This window comes from Neolamprologus brichardi, chromosome 14, assembly GCF_056152115.1.
Source record: "Neolamprologus brichardi isolate AB-2024 chromosome 14, ASM5615211v1, whole genome shotgun sequence".
In the NCBI taxonomy this organism is placed as follows: Eukaryota; Metazoa; Chordata; class Actinopteri; order Cichliformes; family Cichlidae; genus Neolamprologus; species Neolamprologus brichardi.
This window is the reverse complement of record NC_142117.1, coordinates 39,760,347-39,786,009: the sequence shown is the minus strand read 5'-3', so window position 1 is coordinate 39,786,009 and position 25,663 is coordinate 39,760,347. Positions and strand designations below refer to the sequence as shown.

Here is a 25,663-nt window from a genome sequence, read left to right as displayed (position 1 = left end):
GACAACTCAAAGTTTCAGAACAGAGCAACATTTTAAAGAAGGCTTCCCTGTCTGTGAGGTTAGTGTTGCAGGTAATTGGTGCATGCCAGGGAGTAGTTTTTTGTAGCCTTTGACCCGGTTCTTGTTTTCATAAACAGGAAACATTTATATAACATGTGTCAATACACTTGCACTTTGAGTCTCTGCCGGACAGCCGACAAACAAAACTAGTCTGGTTTTAATATCGTACACATGGAAGGATTACTGAGATAACAGGAGCCAAATACTTAGCATCGACCCACTATAGACACATTTCACTCTTTATTAGTATTAGTCAAATGTATGAAAATAAACAGGACACTGATGTTTGTCGAAGAGATTTATTGAAAAATAAAACTGCCACTGTCACCATATAAGCCAGGAAGAGCAGAAACTGTTGAAGGAGCCCTGTCAGAAATCCACCTGAACAACTGCATTTGTTTTAAAATCAAGTGATGGGGACAAACCAGAGGAGGAAACTCCCGCTGCACACAGTGATGCTGATCTGATTTTATCACAAAGGATGTGCAACAAACAAAACAAAAACTAAAAATAAAAAGCAAAAACAACAGGAATGTTGCATCATATTTAAAGGCATGCAAGCTGGCAATTATCTCTCTCTGCCATCATAATCAGGAACTAAACAGATCAACCCAGGCATCAAACAACAACATTTACAAATTTTCAATGGGGAACCTTTTTTTTTCCTTTCCCAAGAAAAAATGGCTTCTTGGTTCTCAGAAATTCATCCATTTACTCCACGGAGATCCTCAAATTACTGCTAAAAGTAATCTTCAACATTCAACATTACCTTCTTACAAAACAGTGTTGGGGGAAAAAGGGAAAAGAAACATGGCCTACACAGCAACAGCAACATTTAAAACAATCTGTATCTAGTGGAAAATTTGTTTTTATCTGATGTACTGATTACATCTCAAACAAGGATGCACATAGACTACAGCCCTGGGGAGAAAAACCGCACGAAACCGGGACAAGACAGACAAATTCAAAAACAAGAAAAAAAAAAGTTGCTGCCAGGGTGTAAAAGCAGAGAGGGTGCAGGGGTTAAGGGTTTGTCTTAGGGACAGTGGAGGGAAAGGGGGGGCAAATAGTCGCCTTCGCTCAGTCGTCTGCTGGAGTAGGGCTTCGGTTTGGAGTTGCCGAACGGGAACGACTGAAACAGAAAGGAAGAGGAATTAGCCCGCCGCAGGGGAGGGGTGGAAGAAGGTTCGGACAGGTGTTAACATTCTTAACAACAACCCTTGACCTCTCAGGTACACTTCATGTCATCTGCCTCTAATCTTTTCAGAAATAGCTATCTATGTTCAAAAGCTAAATTCATAATTGAACCCCCAGAGCAAACGCTCATTGAAATAAATGGCAGGTCTTTGATTGACACTGTCTCGTGTTTTGCTTCTAGAGCTGCTGGTTAGCAGCATTTGTGCTCTAAGAAAGGCAGAACTCAATCCTCCCCTTACCTACAAACACAGACAAGTTGCTTCTAATGGTAACGATGAGGCAACAAGTGAGACACGGTGAGAAAAACGTATCAGACACATCATCCCACTAATATTCATGGTGCCTGTTTGTCTTTCACTCACTCGTCCAAGCGCTCTCACATGCAGACACACACTTACGTACTATGAGCATGCTTGTTAAAAAGGATCAACTTTAACTTCTACAAAACACCATTTTTTTTCAGACTACATCAAGCCTGCAAATGTTTCTTTTCACCATCAACATGAGCTTGTCAGGGGGTTTGATTTTTGGTTACCTTTGGAGACAGTGGCAGAAACAACAAGTACAGAGAAGCGAAGGATGAAAGGACTGAAGGACGGATGACTACAACTTGGAGATACACTGCGCTGGGAGGCTCTTGAAGACTGATCTCTCGTCAGCTCTCTCACTTTCAGAAGCTAAGACAGAGGCGAAGAACTCTGGTAGGTAGGTAGGGGGGTCTGGTAGGTAGGTAATGGATTTAAAAATGCCGAACTGTGATCTGTGTGGGTCAGCCCTCTGGTACATCTGAAGGCTGGCTGGCTGGGTGACTCTAGTCGAGCAACTGTATGTGTGAGCGGGCTGATCTCGTCTGAGCGTGTGCGTCGGTTGGAACAGACACCCATTCACTGTGGGGAGGGTTCGGTCGGTAGGTCGACCTCTTTCTCGCTGTCTAACACCAGATGCAGGCGAAGGCTGATCTCAGGTCAGCGCTTAGTCAACCTCCCGCAGGACGTACACACCGCCAGCTGGCAGACCCTGGGCCTGGGATCAGCTGCGGTGTCAGTGCAGTGCTCAGCTCCCACCACACGCTTTAAAGAAAATATGAAAAATAAACAAACTGTGCTGCAAAGATGCTTACCGCAAGTCACACCTACGGCGTCGCTTTGTCTGATCTCTGCTAGTAGCTGTTTTTACTTTTTTCCTCTTTTGATAGAGCCAGATTCAGTCAATTTTAAGAAAGAATAAAAACATTAAATTCTTTGTTTAACACTTGTCAATCCAGTAAAATTTTAAAAAGTAATAATTCTGTCAGCTTAAGATAAATTTAGACCAAGGTACATCAGTGAGGAAAATATCAAAGGAAGGCAAGAGCAGAGGAAGTCTTTCATGTGCTTTCTTTTCAGGGTAAAGGCCTGATTAAGAGCCGAGCTGCAAAGCGCTGACAATACAGAGCCAACAAGAGCTGAAAAAGAGAGCACAGGAAAGAGATCCAGTCATTCCTCTAGTATACCTCCCTAGACCAGACAGAGGGCCGGGATCCCTGTCCTAAACCCCACCCACTCCACTGCTGGCAGCGGAGGCAGAAGATCTCTCTGTGCTGAAGAGGCTGACGGATCTCGGAGGTCGTCCATCTCGTCATCCCGCCATCCCGTGGTGGTCGGCTGACAGCAGCATGCCGCTTCCAGTTGGGAGGAGGGTCTATTTAATTCCCTGCCTTACTCTGGCTAAGGTGGAAAAACTTAACTGACCCTCAGCAGGAACGCAAGATATCTAAAATCTGTTATTCTTGATCTAAAACTTAGATTATGTTTTGGTTTAAAGAAAAAAAAAAAAAAGACTAAGCATCAGAAACTCAAACTGTCTACACCCTGTCCAAGTGAGAGAGAACATCTAGAGCGGGGCTTACCTGTTCCTCTTGTGGTTAGCAGACTGAGAACGTGACCGGGATCTGGACACAGAGCGCCCTCTGGGAGCAGAACCGGACCGAGAACGAGACCTGGAACGACTGATTAAAGAGAAAATATTTTAGACGCCTTCAGATGATAAAGACAATCTTACATCTGCAGACACATGTAAATGTGACTGCAGGGCTGCATTTCCCTGCTCGGCTGAGTTCTGTTAAACACTTCAAGAAGTTCAGCTCATCTTGCAAGCCTGTTATAATCAAGGAGAGGCATCTGTCGAACCAGGATACTATTCGATCCTCACTCTAAACCATTCCTCTAGTCTTTGAAGATCGCTCCCACCTAACGGCCATTAAATCCCAGTCATGGCACACCCGCGACATGCTCCCTTTACCTGGCAGTTTGTACTGAGCCTCACCTTCGTTTCTCACACACACACACACACCTTTGAAGGTTTTTCCTGCTGCATGTCATTCTTAATTGCCCCTTGGGTCTTTCTGATTCTGATCTAAACTCATCACCTGTTACACACCTGTGCTGCAGTCGATTAGTTCTTAGGGAAGTTGGTGATTGAGAGAAGTGACCCTGAAGTTTCTGCAGCCAAAACACCAGAGTGTCAAGTTCTCTAAATACTAAGGAAGGATGGAGGATGCTTGAAGACTTGTCCAATCTCATTCATTTAGATATTACAGCTGCATTACTGCCCCCTTCTGGCAGTAGTAGTGTGTTCCACTGTAACAGTAGCCAGTAAGCGTCGACCAAGTCAACCATTTTCTAAATAATGTATTACTGCAGTGGCCATCACCATTAATAATGCTTGTTCATTATCACTACACCATCCATACATGAACATGAAAAGCACAGTGAGTCCATGTTACCACTGAGAAAAGGGATTTACAGGGAAGAACCGAGTGACATACAAATGTAATTTCTCATGTAGCAGCGGTCGGAGCAGCAAACAAATTCACTGCGTCTCTCTAACAGTGAGTTTGGGATAAGAATAGCTGTGGACAACTCACCTTCTGGCTGGAGTCCTGGACTTTGAGCGGGCAGGGGATCCAGACCTGATGTCACAAAACAAAAATAAAACTTTAGAGAACAGCAGGAGCACCCAGTAATTACTCTTCAACTTGTTTCAGTATCACAGACAAATGTCCACATGCTACAATAACCACACTTTGTAACCAGTTTTAACGACACGCCCGTCATCAGTGTTTGATGTAAGATGGTCATAAAACTTTGTGTTTAACACTTTTAGAAGTGTTTTTAAATTTGCTCAGGTTTAAAATGTTTGAGAAACAAACACATAACAGGATGTTAAGCACGATTACAGAAGACGCTTGGCTCAACTCTCTGTGGACTACCTGTGTTTTGTGCACGGTAACCAAGGAAACCCTGTAATGTGATCTGCTTTCAGTGATGCACACCACTCGCCCTACAACTGTGCAGGTCTCCTGAGGCTGCTGCCTGCGGCTCTCCTCACTGCTGCACTTTTTTCCTGCAGCAGAGGCAGACCCAGGCTAGTCGGGTCTAACGCCTAGTTCATGCTGGCTGCTGCCGTTTTGTCTCTTGCAAAGGGTGTTGTGTTTTGGTGTCGTTTTGCTTGCTTATGCACCTCATGATCTTTGTGATCTTTGGTGCATGTGGCCAGGTTGAAGACATTTCAATATCAGTCCAAGGGCTCAGATCAGCAAATTATACAAAGTGTGAGCTGGAAAAGTTGAGACTTTCTAGAGAAAACTGATGCTCAATCAGAGAGTGAAGAAAACTTTATCATTTCAAATAATTTACTCCTATACCAGCTCTGATTCTGAGTTGTTTAAGATGTTTTCCTTATTTGAGTAGCAACAGCTACAAGAGACCTCAAGTGCCAGTATCTACAGCGACACGGCTACAGTGCTGTTACAGTTGGTGCATGCCCGTAAAACCAGCTTGTCCTGCCCCACACGTCTTTTTAATCGTTTTTATTGAGTGTTTACCTTTACATTTAAAGATTAGGTAAATGCCATGCTAAAAGACTTGTTTAGAAATTTAAGAAATACATGTTTAAGTTTTTTAAGTTAAGTTGGGCTAAAATATTAAGATTTCAATAATGACCAAAACAGTTTTATTTTAAATAATTGAAGGCTTAATATTTGACACAACATTAGTTGCATAGTAGGCATATGTTGTTATAGTTTCAGCCTCTGAGAAACTGAATTAGCAGCAGCTACTCATCTTCACTTATCATAGGAAACTATTCTTACCTGCTCCTGCGTCTGGAATAGGATGGCGATCTGCGTCGGCTCCTAAAAACATAAATAAATAAAAGTTTGTACAACAGAGTTGCCAGAATAAACACTGGAAAAATTACACAGCTTAAGAGATTGCAATAACCACATGCCGACACAGTGATGAGCACATTTAGACGTTGGCCTTTCCAAATCTACCACAACCAGATTTTCTTGTTGACATATCACAAGGTGTGTCTGTGCGTCAGCATACCTGCTGCGGCTGCGGGAGCGGGAGCGAGAGCGGTAGCGGCGCCCGCGGGACCTTGATCTGGAGCGGGATCGCGATCGAGAGCGAGACCTGCAATGACAAATAAGAAACGAGTCCATCCAGTCATCCATAACATGCCACTGGTTTTATAATGGTACAAAATGGCAAACGAGCTACACGAGCCTTCAAATGAAACATGCTTTCACTTCACCTGCTGCGACGGCCTCGCTTGCTAAAGCGGTAGCAGTCATAGGCGTAGTGACCCCTGTCCCCGCACTGGTAACACCGGTCGTTGGGGTCGAACTGGCGACGGCTTGGCCGCCCACGGCCCTTTCTGGAGAGGCCTGTTGACATCTCCACACGAACACGGGAACCACAGAGGATCCTGAGCAGAAGAAATCAGTTTTTCACTGTTAAGCACAGAATAATTAAAGAAAAAAAGAAAAGAAACACCCTGTATGTGAGACACAGGAGACCAGTCCAAGGAAAACATTTACTCACTTTCCGTCCATGCCTTTGACAGCATCTTCTGCATCTCTGGGATCCTCAAACTCCACAAAGGCAAACCCAGGAGGGTTCCTGGCCACCCACACACTTCTCAGCGGGCCGTAATAACTGAAGGCTCGCTCCAGCTCCCCCTTTGCAGCGCCATTGCCCAGGTCACCGACGTACACTTTACAGTCAGTGGCCCGAGACGAGCTACGGGAGGATGAGTAGTAGGACATTTTTTCTCACCTGCAGGGAGATTTTAAATATATTTAAGACGGGGATCATAGTGAGAAGAATACATTTTTATAAAAAAACGTCCCTCTACATTTGGGAAATAAGAGTAGTAAGTAAACTGTAAATTTACTCAGATTTAACTTTTAAAAATTATATATAGGAAAGGTTGAAATTTCTAGAATATGCTTGTTTTCTGCCAGATGTTACAGTTAAAATAACAAAATAACACTCAGATAGCAGGAGTGTTTTGTGTCTCCTGCTATCTGAGTTGTATCTAATGCTTATCTAGTTTGGTTAATATTGCATACATAACGACAGTTAGAAAAGTGATTATAAACCCATGACCCTTACAGCGAGGGGACCTGGTAGCTCTGGTATTTTGCTGGCATGGTTTGGAACTATAGAAAGGGTCCCTGCAGATACTTGAATCAACCAGCTGTATCTAAACTGGGGGGAAAAAACTGTATTGCAGCACACCAAGGTTGTTTGAAGGAACAGTGAGATGTTAAAGTGCCATAATTGATCTGCAATCTTACAGCGTGCCAGAAACATCCTACACCTTTAAACAAATATCAATCACCTCCTTTTAATTTAAAGCAAAATTCAGCCATTTTGGATTCAAACATCTTCCCGGTGTTTCCTGTAACGTTGGCAACTGACCATATGTGTGAAATTGAACTTGTCATCAAGCTCTGCAGAAGTTTAATGTAGGACCTCATGTAAATGGCCTGTATTTGTATAGCGCTTTTACTAGTCCCCCCTAGGGACCCCAAAGCGCATTACACACCCAGTCATCCACCCATTCACACACTGGTGGAGGCAGCTAAAGTCGTAGCCACAGCTGCCCTGGGGCAGACTGACAGAAGCGAGGCTGCCATATCGCGCCATCGGCCCCTCTGGCCACCACCAGTAGGCGGTAGGTGAAGCGTCTTGGACACAACGACCGAGACTGTCCGAGCCGGGGCTCGAACCGGCGACCTTCCGATTACAAGGCGAACTCCCAACTCTTGAGCCACGATCGCCCCACATGTGGTTGGCTTGTTCCACCTATTTTAAGCATGCCATTGTTCCACCCTGGCTGAAAACAATTGTAGCCAGGACCAATCTTTACCGCCTTATTTCCCACAGATTTTAGAAAAGGTTAGAGCTGAGCAGGATTTCACTGAAAAAGTCAGTGACACTTTGACGGGCTCAGGAGCAAATTATACTATACTTAAACTATAAGTTTTGATACTGTGCAAGTAGTGGTCGGTGTGTTCAATTGGTGTCCTGCAGACAGTTCTCTTGTCGCCATTTCTTGGAGAAAAAGGCTGCCTTATCCTGTGGCGACCCAGAAGGATCTACACCTCTTGGACAGATAATTGCTCATTTTAAAAACATTTGGCATCTATATCCAGTGACATGCATCTGTCCCGTTCATCGTAGCCTTGGTTTCCAGGTGCTTGTGTTCTAATCTCCAAATACTACTCGTTAAGATGTGTTATTTTTAAGATGGAAATGATGCAAACTGTTAACGCTTTTACATTTTTTGTAAATTTTAAAGCTTACTCGTTTAAAAGCGCAGAGATAAGAAATTTGGCATACTGGCTACATAAAGGCTTTCTTTTATTGATTCCGAGGTGGGTTAAAAACCGCTTAAAAAAATCATTCACACAGCCGTTGGGGTGATTGTGTGTCTGACTTGGGTTGTTCATGTGCGTTTCATTGTTTCGTTTCGTCTTCTTTTGTATCAGGTACTTAAAAGATAACCTTCATCCATCAATGCTTTTACAAAGGTCATCTTTTACACGCAGGTACGACGCTCGTCATTTATTAACCGGACCAGTAGCTTTTTGAAGTTCACTACATCTATATATCCGATAATGGCCAGGCCCCGAGGGCCTCCGATCCGGTTGGATTAAACTAAACTCGCTGATCGATCTGTGTAACTCACCGGCGTCTCATACAATACGATCGTTTGTCTCCCGCGTGTTTTTAAGCGAACACCGCTGGGTATCCGTTCAGGAAACCGGCGCTAACCTCCGTGTGCGTCTCACAGACGGAAGGCCACGCCACTTCCAGTTCAACAACACACTTTTAAACACCAACTTTATGCACGCAAATAAGCTAATCGGCTACAAGTAAAACAGAAAAAGCAGATCTTGTTGAGTTTGGTGCATACGTGCGAGCAGTTATTTTCGGAATTACTCGAGGCCTTGGTCCGCGCTTGCCTATAAACAATGGCGGTAGCACGCGTTAGCCCGATCTTACCTTCGTCCGATGATTTCTGATTCCGCTCCTAAGACGAACTTCAGCCGCGTCGAACTGAAGCCAGACGTCGTATCGTCACAGTTTAATTTGATTTCTGCGATTTAAACTCTTTACAAAGCCGAACAGACGAACATCAGGGGCGCTTCCACATGGCTCTGCCGCAAGATGAGCGGCTACAAAAGCAAAAGAAACCAACCACCACTGCAAAGCAACTACCGCAGCTGCGCACTGTGACTTCAACAGCGAAGCCGGAAACGTCCGGTGAATATTTTCAAAATAAAACGACCAAAATGAAGAATTACCACAGCAAGAACGTCCCACTTTAAGACCTCATAAATGTTGCTGGGACTGAGGAATTATGCACCTTTCCAGTCAGCTGGTAGTACGTCGATGTTTTGGCCTTTACTCAGGGATGTGATGGGCTTTTCTTTAATGTTGAGGTTGGACAATGAAATTCTAGCACTGTAGAGGGCCTCTTTAACAGTGTTCCCAATTTGCTTTGCTTCAGATAGTGTTCATTTATTAATCTTTATTACTGTTTCTGTAGCGGTGTTGAGATAAACTATGGAAGGCTGCTGTGGAGATATGAGAAACATGAGTCTTCTGAGTAGCACATCCTTTTCCGGTTTTCTGTTTGAGGTCCCCATCTAATAAGTTCATCGCCTACTTATTCTGGCTGGCTTTAGTTAGCCATCCTCCTGTTCTTTTCCAGATGGTCTGGATATTGACTTGAAGTGTTAAGTTTGTGTTTTTGGTTTCCAAAGTTGTCTTTCTTTGTTTTTCATGAGTTGTGCCAACTGTGTCTTGTCCACGAACTTTTAAGATGGAGAAATGTAAGAGTGCTGCGAGTTCCTGCACGGTCTGGTTTACTCTCGCTTTATAGCAAGAATAAACCACCTATATTGAAATTAACCCATCTTATCCCTTCACTCATGAACTGTTTCTGTGCTTCCCATAAGATGTCTCTTGACTGTAGACCCAAGTCTGGATTGTCTGCATCTCAGACCATGTCCACACTAATCCGTTTTTGCTTGTAAACGCATCTTTTTCTCTCCATTTTGGCCTTCCATCCAAACTGAGACGGGAATTTTTGGTCAAGGAAAACTGAGCTTTTTGAAAACGCTCTCGAAAGTGGATACATTTGAAATCACTGTTTCTGTGTCACAGTGTGGACTGTAAAAACGGAGGCTTTCGAAAATGATGTCATACGATGCAGTCATGTGACCAATTCAATTAAGATGGCGGACTGAATTGTACAGCAGTTGTTTTGTTTGCTCTCAATTTTGACAGCCCTATTAAAGATTCATATCAGTTTGTACGTGCGCCAGATAAAACTTGGCACTTTTCCTCAACATTTTGCCGCAACTTTTCAAAGAGCCGGAAAGTAAATAAACGGCAGATGGAAATGACGCAGCTCAATCATATTACTTTTCACGCATGCACAGTACAGGAATGTAGCGTTTTCAGTGTGGATGCGGAGCGTTTGTAGACGAAAACACCGTTTTCCAGTTTATCCGGATTAGTGTAGACGTAGTCTCAGGTTAAAGCAGAGGTGGTTCTGATACGTTTCCTAGAGGATAACAGAGTTCACAATGTCGAATAAACTTTTTGCTACTCCACTACTAACCGCCTGCTAACAACTAGAAATCTCACTCAATCCTATCTTTGTGCATTGTTCTGCATATTCTGCACAAAAATAACAAACTAAAACAAACCATTTATACCAACATCAGGCTTTTTAACCAGCTACAAACACTGCTTCATCCACAAATGTTCAGCAAACACAAACCAGTCTGCAAAGAATGGCTACTTACTCACATTACCAATAAATGGCTAACAGAGGATTTAAGTTTTTCCAAAACAAATGATAGAACTTTGACAATGACAATGACTGCAACCTAGTGTTTATAACCAGCAACAACAACAGGGACAAAACCCCATTTTGTTAAATGTGGCTCCAGCTTGCAGCAAAGAGTCCTATTGAGCATTAATTTGCTTATAAAATAAAAAATAAAAAGTTTCTCAGTTTATAGTGTGTGCTTGGACTTTATATATCAAATTCAAGCACACACTAAAGCCTTCTTTTTTAATTAAAAGTTTAACTGCAGACAACACCTGTCAAAAAACAAATAACTAAACCTTTTATGTGCTTAGCTATCAGCAAGGTCTTTAATCTAACCGGTCAGGTAAAGTTGGGACCAAGTTCTCTGTTCAGATGCATATTTTGATGTTGCCTTACTTACTGTAGCTTACTGTAGCTTTACTGCAGATTTTCTTCTGTGTAACACAATTGACGCTGGTGTTGGATTTTGTTGATCAGGTACTTTGATGAAAGACGCCTGCTAGTTTTTTCCCAGTAATGGTTTTAATGGTGATTATTGGCACAGCGCTGCTGTTTTGAACGCCAGAAAAGTGGTCTTTTACTCAACTTGACTTCACCGTCCCAGTAACAGCTCCATCTCTTTGCAGCGACTCCAGCTCCAAGTTAAAGTGGGCCACTAACACAACAGTCACTGCTGCTGTTGTGTTATCAGTGTTTTGGTGTAAAACTGGGCCCTGTGTCTTAATGTTGTCAAACCTTTTATTCACATGCTGCTCCTTAATATGTTTGTATTGCAGGTCAGTTTCTAGTCGCAAATGTGTGTGAAATGCTTGCATTTACATCATTTAACACATTGGCAGGCTACAGAGCCGGGCACTGAAAGAAGCATCGAAGCAAATACTGTTATAATCGAATCATCAACGTACTCGATGAATTGCTGCAGTCCTAATTTAAAACTACAATAAGATTTTTTTTTTCCATATCGACAATTTTTGTGGTTCCATTCCCATTGAAAACAGTCACAGATGTACCAGGTCACACAGTTCTCAGTTGCATTTATTACTTCCAGGCTGGACTACTGCAATTCATTATTATCAGGATGTCCAAAAAACTCACTGAAAAGCCTTCAGCTAATCCAAAATGCTGCAGCAAGAGTACTGACAGGGACTAGAATGAGAGAGCATATTTCTCCTGTTTTGGCTTCCCTTCATTGGCTTCCTGTTAAATCCAGAATTGAATTCAAAATCCTGCTCCTCACATACAAGGTCTTAAATAATCAGGCCCCATCTTATCTTAATGACCTTGTAGTACCATATCACCCTATTAGAGCACTTCGCTCCCGCTCTGCAGGCCTACTTGTTGTTCCTAGAGTATTTAAAAGTAGAATGGGAGGCAGAGCCTTCAGTTTTCAGGCCCCTCTTCTGTGGAACCAGCTTCCAGTTTGGATTCAGGAGACAGACACTATCTCTACTTTCAAGATTAGGCTTAAAACTTTCCTTTTTGCTAAAGCATATAGTTAGGGCTGGACCAGGTGACCCTGAATCCTCCCTTAGTTATGCTGCAATAGATGTAGGCTGCTGGGGGATTCCCATGATGCATTGAGTTTTTCCTTTCCAGTCACCTTTCTCACTCACTATGTGTTAATAGACCTCTCTGCATTGAATCGTATCTGTTATTAACCTCTGTCTCTCTTCCACAGCATGTCTTTTATCCTGTCTTCCTTCTCTCACCCCAACCGGTCGCAGCAGATGGCCGCCCCTCCCTGAGCCTGGTTCTGCCGGAGGTTTCTTCCTGTTAAAAGGGAGTTTTTCCTTCCCACTGTCGCCAAAGTGCTTGCTCATAGGGGGTCATATGATTGTTGGGCTTTTCTCTGTACCTATGAAGCGCCTTGAGGCGACATTTGTTGTGATTTGGCGCTATATAAATAAAATTGAATTGAATTGAATTGAATTCTAAGTTAGCCCAAACATCTTTTTGTTGTGTGTCTAGTAAAGCTGCAGACTTAAGCTTCTTCTTATGGCAATTTTCATTCAACACGTTGGCGTGATAACATCCGCTCATGTGATTCGGCACATGAGCCACATGAAGCTCAAGTTGAAATCCTGAGACTTAATGAATACCATAAACCTGACTGCCTGGGTATGTATTTTTGTCGGTTTTCTTTAAACATGTGATCAGGGGAGAGCGCGAACGCAGTCCCCCAATACCAGAAATTATGCAGTCGAGATTCCCCCAATTTGGGGAAGTCGAGTCTACGTCTACGCTGACTGTAGACGGTTACGGCGTTTTCATTGGCCCGGAGTCTACGGTGAGCGTAGACACTGTAGACTCGGGCCAATAGGAGCGCCGAATCCCACTGTAGACGACCAATCGTCTGCTCGACGGAAGTTGCGTCACCAAAACAACAACAACACGAAGCGGAAGGGCGAAGAAGCCGGCAACTCCGCTATTTTTTTTAATGGAAACTGGCATTTCTTCTGTGTTTACGTTAAGTTACAGAGTCTGGATTTAGCGGAAATTACACGACGCTGAATAGCGCGTTTAACCCTTTTTCTTTGTGGTAAATGTTAGCCGCGCGCTAGCCGACATCTAATGCATTACGCCCGTTTCTAGTCTTTTCAGTGGCTACAACTGCTTTCCGTGGCTCGTTACAAACGATCTGAGATATATGAAGTAGTAAGTGTATTTAATATCATACTAGGCAGATTTACCGCACTGCCATTTACTACACATTTACCCGCGTTTGGCTATTGTCAGTACGTCTCGCTCGTTGTAAACTTTCTGTTTACAGAAAGCATGTGTAACATTCGCAATTATGTTATTGATGGTAACGTGTATGATTCCAGCCTACCTGATGGGCACTTTTGACTTTTTGTAGTTCACTGATTGACTATCCTGCAGTGCTGTTTTCCTGTATTCACCCCCTTTAATAAAGTGTACTGTGTTACAGTAACAGTGAGTTGTGGCTTTACTTAATGAATGCCTAAGTTGGGCTTTAATCTGCCTTAGACATGTTTTGTATTTTTTTTCTTATTAAGTTATTCTCTGCCAATAGGTTTAGAAGACACAACTATGTAGAAACACATAACAGACCTGAACCAAAGAAGCAATGTGTACAAGCAGGCAAAGACAAGTTTTGGAAGTATTTGTACAACACATGCCTCCGCAACAACTTTAACAGAGCTATTATCTGTTATGCGAGTCAAATTTCCCCAGATAGTCTTGGTTGACATCAGGTGACTGTGAAAGCCACGGTGTATGATCACGCCATTTTCATAATCAACTACTCAGTCTATTTGTCACAGGACAAACATGATCTCTCATAGCAACTTTGTAATGGTTTTACAACTCTTTTACCTTTGACAAGTGAACCCTAACATGGCAGCAAAGTGCAACAATGTCTCTCTGTGTAGGGGTCAAGAGTTCAGGGCATGCCTTTAATTTCTTGCCTGTCTGTAAATGACAGTGTCATGGCATGAATAATCCTTCAGATTTTACCAGTAGAAAAGTAAAACAATTAAACAATGTCTTATCAGGAGAACCTAAAAGACTCCTCTTGTGGCTAGTCATTGCACATAATAATCACAAAAGAAAAGAAAGGAATTGATTTTTAATTGCGCTTAATGTCAGGAGACTTTCCAACCTGTTGGTTCAAAAGAGCCAAAAGAAAATCCTCATCGATGTTGGAGTAAAAACTAGATGCTTTTATTGGAATATACACTGATAATGCTTACTGTCCTGTCATTGTAAACCAGTCAAAATACATAAATAAGACATTGTGATCATGCTGAAGATCACAGACAGCAGTCCAGGCGTCAGGTGGGATAAAGGAGCTGAAACATCACCTGATAAAGAGAAAAACAGACAAACTGAATGAATAAAAGAAGACTTCTTCATTACACATTTTTCACCAATCACAAGCCTCTTCTTTCACTCTAGACTTTTGACCAATCACCGATCAGGATTTATTGCACTACTGTACTGTGCATCCCCATTTGGAGGGGTCAGCACAACCGGATTGCAATGGCTGAGCCTCGCCCTGGGTGAACCAATTCAATTCAATTTTTAATTTTCAAAGGATTTTATTGTTCGGAAAACAAAATTACATCAATTCACTCATAAATAAACCATCAAGATACAAAGGGGCCCAAATGGGGAAACCCACAAAGGGAAAAACAGAACAAAGGGGGAAAAAAATACTTTCACATTAGTTCTACATACAGATACTCAAATATTTTCTTGGCACTTTCCATATCCTTCTCTTGTTCTCTTCACTTTCTCCAAATAGATTTCTTATAATATAATCTTTTAACAGACAAACCATACAATTGATCACAACTCTTTCCGGTATTTCGTATCTTTTAAACACACAAATATTTCTCGCCCTCCATAATGCATCTTTGACACGGTTCACCATTATCCACCAACACTTCCCCCCCTCCCCTAATTCACTTTCGGAAACCCATACATTATGCTTTTGTATGTCAACTCTTCTTTACACAAATCATTCAACCAATGACCTAATAAACCCCATACATTTTTAGCAAAGGGGCATTCCCAAAACAAATGTCTAACCGTCTCATCTTCCCCACACCACCTTCCTGGACACTGCGCACTCCTCGTGCACTCCCTTTTTTTTCCAAATACGCTCTTGTAGGTACACATTCCTGAACAGCTTGCCACGCTACATCCTTATGGGAATTTAACAGTAACTTGTTTTTAACATTGCCCCAAGCTATTTTGCTATGGATTTCACAAAGTTTCCCTATCTGAGACATACTGACTGTCGGGAATAATATCTCCTCTAAGTTGGCACGAGTTATCTCCCGAGGTGTCAACGATTGAATCACCACGTCATAAACTGCGGGGTATTGTTCAGAGAAGGGCACACTAAGGGGGAGGCGCACACCCCATGCCTGCAACACTGTCCAACCCACCCAAAACCTTGTAAAATATGGCCAAATCTTATCTTTAGGGTCACTGAAGCATGCCTTAAGCACTGGGGCAATAAACATTGCATTAAGTTTAGACGCAATTTCTAGGACTGCTCTCCCCCCTTTTTCTACCGGTCTGTACATCATTTCTCTCTTCAATCTCTCATGTTGGCCTCCCGAAAAGGAAATGAAACATAGCCTTCCTCAGTGAGGTTAATATTTTGTACGGGATTGGTAGCGTAGTTGCCAGAAATGCTATAGACGCAACTACTTCAAGCCTTTAACACCAAAACCTTACCTATAAAGGAAAGCTCCCTGTCTTTCCAATTCAACAGCTTCCCTTGTATTTTTTGTAGTTTTGAATTCCAATTCTTAGTTTGCATATTTTCTCTTATTTCCACCCCTAAAATTTTCAGCGTTTCAAATTTTTCTTGCAATCCCCAATTCTCCTTAATCTCCCGCCACTTAAAATAAATCACCTCGCTCTTACCCTTATTGATTCTCATCCCTGAAGCTGCCGTAAAGGCTTCACAAACTGCCAGGCTTACGTCTATTGACTTGTTATCCGTAAGCAACAAAGTTATGTCATCCATGTACATAGAAAATTTAACTTCCAAGCCCCCACTACCTGGTGGGGTCAGCCCTTTAATTGACTCATTTAATCTTAATGCACATGCCAGTGGCTCCATCACCAATATAAACAAAATAGGGGACAAGGGACATCCCTGCCTTACTCCAGATTTCACTGGGACCGTAGCGGTCTGTGCCCCATTCACAACCACAACACTACTACAACCAGTATATAACACCCGGATCCATCTCCTGAACCCTTCCCCAAATCCTAAACTATCAAGAACTTTCATCAGAAAGACGTGACTGACGTTGTCAAAGGCCTTTTCTAAATCCAGGCCTAACACGCAAAGGGGGATATTCCGCTCTAGGCTATAAAGGTACCTGTCCCTTATAACTGCTAAACTATCGGTCATCCTACGCCCTTGTATCCCGCATGTTTGTTCCACTCCAATTAACTTAGGCACTACTGCCTGCAACCGGAAAAAAAAAAGGCTTTAGCTAAAATCTTGATGTCTACACCTAACGATGTCAGGGGTCTCATATTTCTTAAATCTTTTTTAGAGCCCTTTTTCCACAACAAGGAAATCACCCCTGTATTCATGGACACCGGCCATATGCCTTTATCCTACACTTCTTTATAGACCGAGCACAACGAAGGACTGAGTTGTTCCCAAAAGGCCTGATAATATTCCTTAGGCAAGCCATCCAAACCTGGCGTCTTGTTATCTTGCATACTTATCATAGCTCTTGTGATTTCCTCTAGCGTTATATCTTCATCTAACACTGTTCTGTCATCTGAATCTAATCTTTGAGATAAAGGATTCCACAATCACTTCATCAATACTTTGCTCTTTGTACAAATTGGCGTAAAAGGAGTGTGTTGCCTCTAGAATTTCTTGGGTGCTTTCCACTTCTTTCCCTTCCCCATTAATCAGGCAGTCCATAATGGGTTTAGATTTGTACAATTTCCTAAAAAAATATCTCGTGCAATTTTCATTTTCTTCCATTTGTTTAACCCTACTCCTTACTAATACTCCTTTGCTTTTCTCATTTAACACTACCATCATTTCCTTTTTCAGGTTCATAATCTCCTCACTTACATCAAAACCTAGATTAAGGAGTTTGTAATACCTTTGTAATTTTGCCTGCTTTCTTAATAGCCATTGTCTCCTCCTCTTTGCCCGCTTTCTATCTAAACTAAAAAATACTTGAGTCCTACTGTTTATACTCTCCCACCTACTGAATCGTATAGCGGTTGTAAAGAGGCCCATTGTTGTAATTTGAGTTTATATCTTCCCACCACCTTCCCTTCCTTTAATAAATTCAGGTTTAATTTCCATGGCCCCGGACATGGTTGAAAGGGGGTTTGAATGCTAAATCTACACGAAAAGGGTACTGGTTCCACCTTACATGACAGAGGCGTTAAGCCTTTGCTGGCAAACAAAAAATCAATCCGTGAAGCGGTCTTCTTATTGGACCAGGTGTGTCCTGGGTCTGTAGGGTTAAGAGATCTAAACACATTTCAGATTACCATCATTGATCAAATTTTCTAATGCACAAGTACTTGAGTCTTTCTTAACTGTTGGACTCGCCCCCTGGCTTGCACTCGTTTCCGGTGTACAGTTAAAATCCCCGCCCATTATTATCTGTCGTCTATTACAAAGAAAGGGTTGTAATGTTTGAAATAATGCAGTCCGTTCTTTCATATCTGTATGTCCATAAACATTAATAATCCTAAATTTACTCCCGTTTTTCTCTACGTCAATAAGTAAAGCTCTCCCATCCACCACAACTTCCACATTTTCTATGTTGACGGTTTTATTATTAAACAAAAACCCCAAACCAGACATTCGATTTTGGTTATCCCCTGACCAAAAGGATTGTCCATCGTTTTGCGAACTTCGCGTAATTGTCCATAAAGGGTAGGGCACATTCTTGGAGAAGACAAATGTCCCCACCCGTTTCATGTAATACACTAAAAACAGATTGGCATTTCACTGCATCATTCAACTCTGAAATGTATTTATGTTGGTTCTAAAAAGGGGTGGTCATTGTACTCTGAAAAACTTTATTATTGAGAGTTCTACTATAGCTTTACCTTTTTGTTTTTCTTCCTCCGTGGAAGCCACATCGATGTCGGTGCTCTCTCGTCGTTGCTTTCCTCCTGTTTTCCTGAGCAGCTCCCTGGGTAGGTGTCGGGACTTGTTCTTCAAGTGGGGGTATTGGCGAGGGGTCTGTATGGCCCTGAATTTCCAAATCAAGGTTCCCAGTAGAAGACTCTGTTGAGGTATTTCTCTGTCGTTTATGTGAGTTCGGCGCTGCATAAAGGCCTACTTGTAGCAACAATTCAGAGGGGGTAGTTGTGTTATCTTCGATGTCACAAGGAGGTAACGAAAAACCTCCCTCTTCTAGGGTGATAATGTGTTTGGACTGAACCGTTGAAAGATCAGGGAACATGAGATCAAGCAGGTCTCTGCACTCTTTGGATGTTGACGGCCGCGTAAGGATTTGGGTGCCTGAGAGAGATACCATCTCCTCCTGATTCGCCTACTGTATCTTGGTTTCCATTTCTAATTGAGATACATGCACGTCAGGATTAGTCGTAGGCACTCTTTGCGTCTCTAATAGTTGTTCACTCCCGTCCGTTAACCCTGTGGTGTCCCCTGTCACCACTGTCGTTGAATCCTTGTGTGTAGTTACTTGAGAGGGCTGGTCATCTACTCGTTCCCCACCCCAGCTGTAGGTCGTTTGGCCCTCAACCACTTCCTGCTGGAGCTCGTTGGCTTGGTCGTTACTTACATCTTCATCAGCTTGCGGACCTCCTCCAGTTAGCATTGGTATCTCCTCTAAGTGCTGCAGCTGTGGTCTTTTCACCCTGTTTGCATAGGATTGGGGACACGCCCTAAAGGTATGTCCTTCTCCCCTGCAAAGGTTACATTTCCTTGGGAAGGGGCATTCCCTTGCAATGTGCTCGTCACGGTTACAGTTTTTACAAACCACACTGTCGCACTCTGCGGCTAGATGGTTGTTGCTGCCACATTTACGACATGTCTTGGGTTGCCCGGGGTAGAAAACATATCCTCTGATTGCCCCTAATTGGAAGTGAGGTGAGGTGAGTTCTCATCTCTATGCAGGTGAACATAGAAACGATATGCTCCGGTTCGGATACCATCTTCGTCTTTTAAGTCCAAACCTCTCGTCACCGCACATTTAAAGGACAACCAGGTCTTCCACTCTCACATATTCCGAATGCATGATCACTGTCACAGCTTTGGGTTCTCTGCCTGATAACGGTGTCATCTTAATATTCTCCAGCTGAGGTCTTGATTGTTTAAGTCTATTAAACTTGTCAATACATGATTCAAAGAACGTATTGGTGGCAAAAATCACCTCATAACTTTTCTTTCCAGGCAAGCCGAAAATGTAGTCGATCTGCATTGGAGAAAATCCCAATTCCTTCTGGATGACAATCCTGCTGAGCTGTAGTCGGTCCATTTCGCAATTCCCTTGCATCTCAAAACGCACAGCATTCCTCCAGGAACCTGTCATGTTAGCAGTCGATGTCGCCATGGTGGGTCTGGGTGGGTCATAACCGTCGTGATCATGGTATCTCTCCTGCCAAGTAAGTATCCTGTAAGCAAGCTTTCAGAGACTTGATAAACACCAGGACACTATTATATCTGTTTTCTTTGAACATGTGATCAGGGGAGAGCGCGAACGCAGTCCCCCACTACCAGAAATTATGCAGTCGAGATTCCCACATTTGGGGAATTCGCAGGGGTCAGCACAACCGGAGTGCAATGGCTGAGCCTCGCCCTGGGTGAACCACCTTCATGATCATGGTATCTCCCCTGCCAGGTAAGTATGAGTTGTTCACCTCACACATGGGGGACTCTTTCACACACAAACCCTGCACACTCACGGTGCTCACAGTCTCACAATCAACACAAACACAGCCTGCAGGAGGCTGGGACTACACACTATTTATATACACAGGAAGGAGCTTCCAAAAGAGCCACATCAGGTTATTTCGTTCTAATAAAATACGGGGAGTCTTTCCCATCATGCATTGCTGCATCTGCACAACAAAAGCTAACTGAAAGATCACTTTTTTCATCCATTTAACCTCCTTAAATCCACCAACAAACCAACAGGAAGTTCAAGTAACTCCAAGTTGAATCAAACTGCAGCTGAAAACTGTTTGATTCACGTCTGATGTTTAGGAAAAAGGAAAAAACGCATAAAGCACACACGTTTTCTGCTAACAGCACAACCACTTCCTGTTCCTTTGTTATGTGCTGCTGAACAGTTCACTCTCCTCCTGCTGCTGCCCCCTACTGTCCTGGAATAGGAACAACGCTGTTTATTGCACAGATATATTCTAAGAGCTTCCTTGTGTGCAAACAACAGCAAAGAAGGAATAAGATGAGTTTCTGTCATAATCAGACTGAACATCCACTCTATCATCACATTTCACTGCCTGCAAAGCTCATTTCAGCCTCACAGAAACATCTGCACAGATTAGAGGATGGTGGCATGTTAGGCTACCAGTGGCATGAGGTCGTATATGAGGGACAAGCCCACAAAGTGTGAACACAAACGGTTTGTTTGAGCTGATTGGGCACCGGGTCACACATGACAGTTTTGTATTTACACAGGAAAGAGTGAGGTCAACATAAGTTATGGTCTGAGCTGCTCGTCTGTCATAGATCTTTAAACCATTTTCTTTGCCCGGTGGTGGCTACACTTTGGGTAACTGTTCTACCAGCCCTGCCCTCTTCCACAATCTGCATAACACACATGCTGGCTGCTGTGGAACCATTAGAGGAAAGAAAAGGGAAAAAAACACGCCGTCTTTCTGCACATGGACAAAAATGACTTTCCTAACACGACTGAGATGGACGAGCTGCCCTGGATTAGAAAAGAAGCTGCTGTTTGTTAAGTCGATTAACACTTGGGAGGTGACAGTGTGCTCCACAGTGCACAAAGGACTTCAGTGAAAAGACTGCAGCACAAAGCTTTCACTAACATCTTCCTCAAATAACACAACAACGGAGATTTCTGAGCCTTAATAAACAGCAGGACACTGCCTCGGTATCTGCTTCCTCTGTTTCCTTTGAACATGTGATCAGGGGAGAGCGCGAACGCAGTCCCCCACTACCAGAAATTATGCAGTCGAGATTCCCACATTTGGGGAATTCGCAGGGGTCAGCACAACCGGAGTGCAATGGCTGAGCCTCGCCCTGGGTGAACCACCTTCATGATCATGGTATCTCCCCTGCCAGGTAAGTATGAGTTGTTCACCTCACACATGGGGGACTCTTTCACACACAAACCCTGCACACTCACGGTGCTCACAGTCTCACAATCAACACAAACACAGCCTGCAGGAGGCTGGGACTACACACTATTTATATACACAGGAAGGAGCTTCCAACAGAGCCACATCAGGTTATTTAGTTTAAAATATACGGGGAGTCTTTCCCATCATGCATTGCTGCAACTGCACAACAAAAGCTGACTGAAAGATCACTTTTTTCATCCATTTAACCTCCTTAAATCCACCAACAAACCAACAGGAAGTTCAAGTAACTCCAAGTTGAATCAAACTGCAGCTGAAAACTGTTTGATTCACGTCTGATGTTTAGAAAAAAGGAAAAAACGCATAAAGCACACACGTTTTCTGTTAACAGCACAACCACTTCCTGTTCCTTTGTTATGTGCTGCTGAACAGTTCACTCTCCTCCTGCTGCTGCCCCCTACTGTCCCGGAGCAGGAACACTCACTTTAATCATTTCAAACTACATTCTGCAGCTTCAGACTCCTCTCAATATTTGACTCTCATTGTTTGACTCAATAGGTCAAACAAAAGTATTTGAACCTGTCACTGCTTTTATTGGAGATTCATTCACATCTGTCTGCATTCAATTTCTAATTGTTCTTGGCTGACGCTCGCTCTTAACATCTGATTACTCAATGCGATTCCATTTTTAAAAGTCTGCAGCCAGTCACATACTTTGGGCATTTCCTCTCTGGGTTGTAAGTTGCCGTACCCTGAATGTTTACCTTGACTAGTGATAACAGTGAGAAAGACAAGCTCGACTGACCTATCAGAAAACACAGATTAAGGACGAGTCCACCGCATGAGCTCCCTGCAGCTCACAGGGACCAACAACAAATGCTGCAGCTGGAGTTGAGTTTAGGCCCTTCTGCACATAACAAAGCCTGGACTGCCATGACTGCAGAAGCATGCTTCTCCTTCTTAGAGAGGACATCCCAGCCAGTATGAGGTACACCTGAACTAACAAATAGAAATGTCATGCTTGGTGAAATACACGACAGCTGCAGAGAAAAACAAATGGCACCAAATGGTCAAGATGAGATGCTGCTATCAGCCAGATATCTGGAACTACATCGGACATTCTGCAGAGCAGCATTCCTGTCCACTTTTGCAGTGACAGGAAACAAGATGATGAGGGGGTGATAGCTGGATCAATATTTCCTACTGTCCTCCCTCGTCTCACAGGCGACCCTCAGTAACTGTCCGGATCCAAAATCAAATACAAAACCTATTACAGAAGAGCCGAAGCCTTTTCTTACTTTAAATGTTACTTCAATGCATGCATTTTGCAAGAATTACACTTCTTACAGCGAAATAGGGCTGCAGCGATTCATCAAGTATTTTGAAAAATTGGATTATAAACAATCCTCAACACAGTCTTTGCTTCGATGCTTCATTTAATGCCCAGCTCTGTAGCCTGCCGGTGTGTTCAAGGATGTAAACGCATGCATTTCACCTGCATTTGCGACTAAAAGCAGACCTGCAATACAAAGGGATTTAGGAGCAGCAGTGAATAAAAAGTCTGACAATATTAAGCAAACACAGAGCCCAGTTTTGAAAAGAAACACTGACATCACCACAGCAGCAGTGACGTTACGTTGGACATTAAATTATTATTAATATTAATTAATGTCTACACCATCATAACATCTTGTTTGCAGCAGCATAAAAACTTTGCATCAAAGGCAAACTTCAGACTGCTGATATACTCGCATCGCTGCATTGCAGCCACCACATTCTCCTTTAAAGGCTGACGGACAGAAATTCACTGCACACTTAAACAAGCAGACGCATGAACACAAACTCAAAGCCTTCCACGAAGACAGTACAGATTCATTTTTTATATCTTATTTTAGATTGCATATTTATCTTACTTTATTTGGCTTTACTTGAGCGCATTTATATATTTTGGCATTTAAGAAAATATTTTCTTTAAAAAATTACAATTTCAGATGTCACGTAAATACAAAAGGTTTGGGGGTCTTTTTAGAAAAATGAAACAATTGATGGGTAAAAAAAAACATCAATAGATCAACCTATTACCAAAATAACTCAATAGATGCAGCTGATATAGTCATAGTCAGATTTACCAAGGAATGAGCCGACTTTAAGAGAAAAGCGCTTCGGATAATAAACGTATACATAAAGCCCACAGAGAGCTGCTGGGTGACACAGCCACTTATTTCATGAACAACAGAACAGTTTTCATAGCAAGAGATTGTTATACGTCACTGGACACAGGCAGACTTGTACTAGGGTTTAACATTTTCTCTCTCAGGCACATTCAGTGAAATACATAAAGACGACCCAGGATCTACTTGAGAAAATAATAGATGGTTAAGAAGCAGACTGGACTACTATAAATAAGACATTTAGTCTCACTGGAACTAGCTGTATAAATGAAGGTTAAATAAAAATAATAATATTATCCACCAGCACTGCACCTTTTTCTTCTCTAATCAGAATACTTTAATAATCCTTAAGAAAATTGTGTGGGTTACAGTTGGTCCAAGAGGATAACAGTAACAGACTGAACTAACTAAATAATATATTATATTACAAAGCCTAAAAAATATGAGAAACAGCTCTAAATCACAAGCTGCTTTCTGTTTCTACTGAAATAAATGTGCCAATATATAGAAAAAGGATATTGGAAAATGATCAATAGAAGACTTAAAGACAATAAATGTAGATGGAAGAGTGTGCGTGTGTGCTACTTAGTCTGCAGCAACTATGTGTTTGCATCATTGTTGTATGTCAATTTATTATGTGTTAATATCCCAAATTGGCGATCAACCACAAGAAACCGTGAGAGGTCTCAGTTACTCTGGTGCTGCGACCACCTGGTCAAACTTTCATTGTTTTTCCACATGTTTAGGGGGGTGCACCGTTCCTGGAGATACTGCAATACCAGGTCGATGCGTGGAGTGGACGGAGCAAGCCCCTATTCCATCTCCCTGTTCCAAAAATCAATTTAATATATGGTCCCCGGGTAGGGGACGTATCAGATATTAAACTGATAAGAACAGATACTACACTTGATCTTAGCCAAAAGGCCGAGAAGCGATACCGGGAATACGTCGGAGCAGACGGAGTCACTCCCCGCACCGTCTCCCTCACTCACGGTTCGGAAAATAAACTTGTTTTTATTTCAGGCCACATCAACACATAATGTATGATATCACATCAGGCCACGCGTTCACCAGATTATGTATAACCGATGTAATTTTCAAGCAGGTTAACTCCTGCGTTCCTGGACACGTGGTACTCTTCCGTCCAATAGGAAGCAGAAAAGCAAAAAACAAGTAGTACGCTTAATTTAACAATATTAATGTTATAAAACTCACACCCATTACCTTAAATACAAGTGCTATTTTCACTAACGAAACAGACTGGTTTACTTTAGCAGAAAGAGTTAATGTTTTTACGTTTCTAGTTAAGAAAAAACGAACTTCACTAGCGGTCTCTGGTGGCGCGGAGGGCTAACTGCACTCTTTAAGTTACACGCTAGGGAATTTACAACAGTCAACTCCAAGAACAAATTGTAAATATGAACGAAAATCCTTTTTTTCTGGCTCTCGTGTACCCTTGCAGAACACCCTTTACATGACAGCAGCAGATACCAAAGTCTGACAACATGCTACCGCTAACATGCAACAAAGTAAAGTTAGCACATACTTTGTGTCAACAAACTTCATAAAAGTCTCCCCTAAATCCATCTGTCTGAGAACTAAACATGCTAAAAACATTCTGCAAACTATGATAAACACGCGCTTGGTGTGAGGAAGAAGCCATTATCGCCAAAATGGCAACTGCAGTTGAGACCTAAACAGCACAAATCCACGAAGAGCCGCGAGTCAGTCAACCTGTCTTTAAAAAATAGCCGAAAAAACTGGAACAGCTTTTTTCATCGACACAGTGGTCTAAACATGAACTGATAATTATAAATTATAAAGTTATTAGGTAGAAACTGACTTACTCAACCTGCTAATTCTCCGTCAACCTGCTAATTGATGCTCAGGTGGCGTCGAACTACATCTGAGCATGCGCAGTGGTGGTGCGTTTGACCCACTAACTCTAACCCTCTATTGAGTACCAACAGTTTTATTGTTACTCCGTGAAATAGTTTGCCATCATATAAATGTTTTTTTTTTATCGGAAGCTTAATGTAGCCTTTTCACAAATAATTATGTTGGATGTTTTATACAAATAGAGCATTTATTTTGTATTTATTTATTTTTATTTAACTTTTATTTTCATTTTTAAGACTTTCACTAAGGACTCACTACTGATGGACTGTGCCACTTAACAAAATTTAATAAAAACAAATCTCCTTTTTTGTATTTTATTTTTATGTTTTTACAAACATCCTCCCCCTGCTTGAATTAGCCTATGA

The 25,663-nt window shown here is 42.4% G+C and overlaps 1 protein-coding gene and 3 non-coding genes across 8 annotated transcripts; all 4 read right to left on the bottom strand.

Moving 5' to 3' along the window:
- Positions 1-343: 343 nt before the first annotated feature.
- On the bottom strand, positions 344-25,292 carry srsf7a (serine and arginine rich splicing factor 7a). 5 transcript variants are annotated; one of them, XR_437285.2, is made up of 9 exons: positions 8,598-8,830; positions 6,126-6,359; positions 5,836-6,009; positions 5,628-5,714; positions 5,390-5,431; positions 4,163-4,207; positions 3,146-3,244; positions 1,793-2,327; positions 1,055-1,192 (listed from the first exon to the last, which is right to left on the bottom strand). XR_437285.2 is itself a non-coding variant. In XM_035912267.2 (8 exons), the coding sequence occupies exons 2-8, from the start codon at positions 6,347-6,349 to the stop codon at positions 1,141-1,143; spliced, it is 723 nt and encodes a 240-aa protein (XP_035768160.1). In that variant the 5' UTR covers positions 6,350-6,359; positions 8,598-8,828; the 3' UTR covers positions 996-1,140. The 5 variants fall into 5 exon arrangements, 4 of the variants coding, with proteins under 4 accessions (XP_035768159.1, XP_035768160.1, XP_087707458.1 ...); XM_035912267.2 differs by lacking the exon at positions 1,793-2,327 and having other exon boundaries at positions 996-1,192; positions 8,598-8,828; XM_087851332.1 differs by lacking the exon at positions 8,598-8,830 and adding an exon at positions 25,247-25,292 and having other exon boundaries at positions 1,049-2,327.
- Positions 19,629-19,792, bottom strand: LOC118454946 (U1 spliceosomal RNA). Its single transcript, XR_004843965.1, has one exon. It is a non-coding gene; the product is annotated as a U1 spliceosomal RNA (small nuclear RNA).
- LOC148099682 (U1 spliceosomal RNA) lies at positions 21,056-21,219 on the bottom strand. The gene has a single exon (XR_015720540.1). It is a non-coding gene; the product is annotated as a U1 spliceosomal RNA (small nuclear RNA).
- On the bottom strand, positions 24,145-24,335 carry LOC148099681 (U2 spliceosomal RNA). The gene has a single exon (XR_015720550.1). It is a non-coding gene; the product is annotated as a U2 spliceosomal RNA (small nuclear RNA).
- Positions 25,293-25,663: the final 371 nt, after the last annotated feature.

Coding starts and splice junctions, on each gene's coding strand:
- srsf7a (XM_087851332.1), bottom strand. CDS start 6,349: ATGTCCTACTACTCATCCTCCCGTAGCTCGTCTCGGGCCACTGACTGT. Junction 5,432..5,627: donor CGCTCCCGCAGCCGCAGCAG/GTATGCTGACGC, acceptor TTATGTTTTTAG/GAGCCGACGCAGATCGCCAT. Junction 3,245..4,162: donor TCCAGGACTCCAGCCAGAAG/GTGAGTTGTCCA, acceptor CTCTTTAATCAG/TCGTTCCAGGTCTCGTTCTC.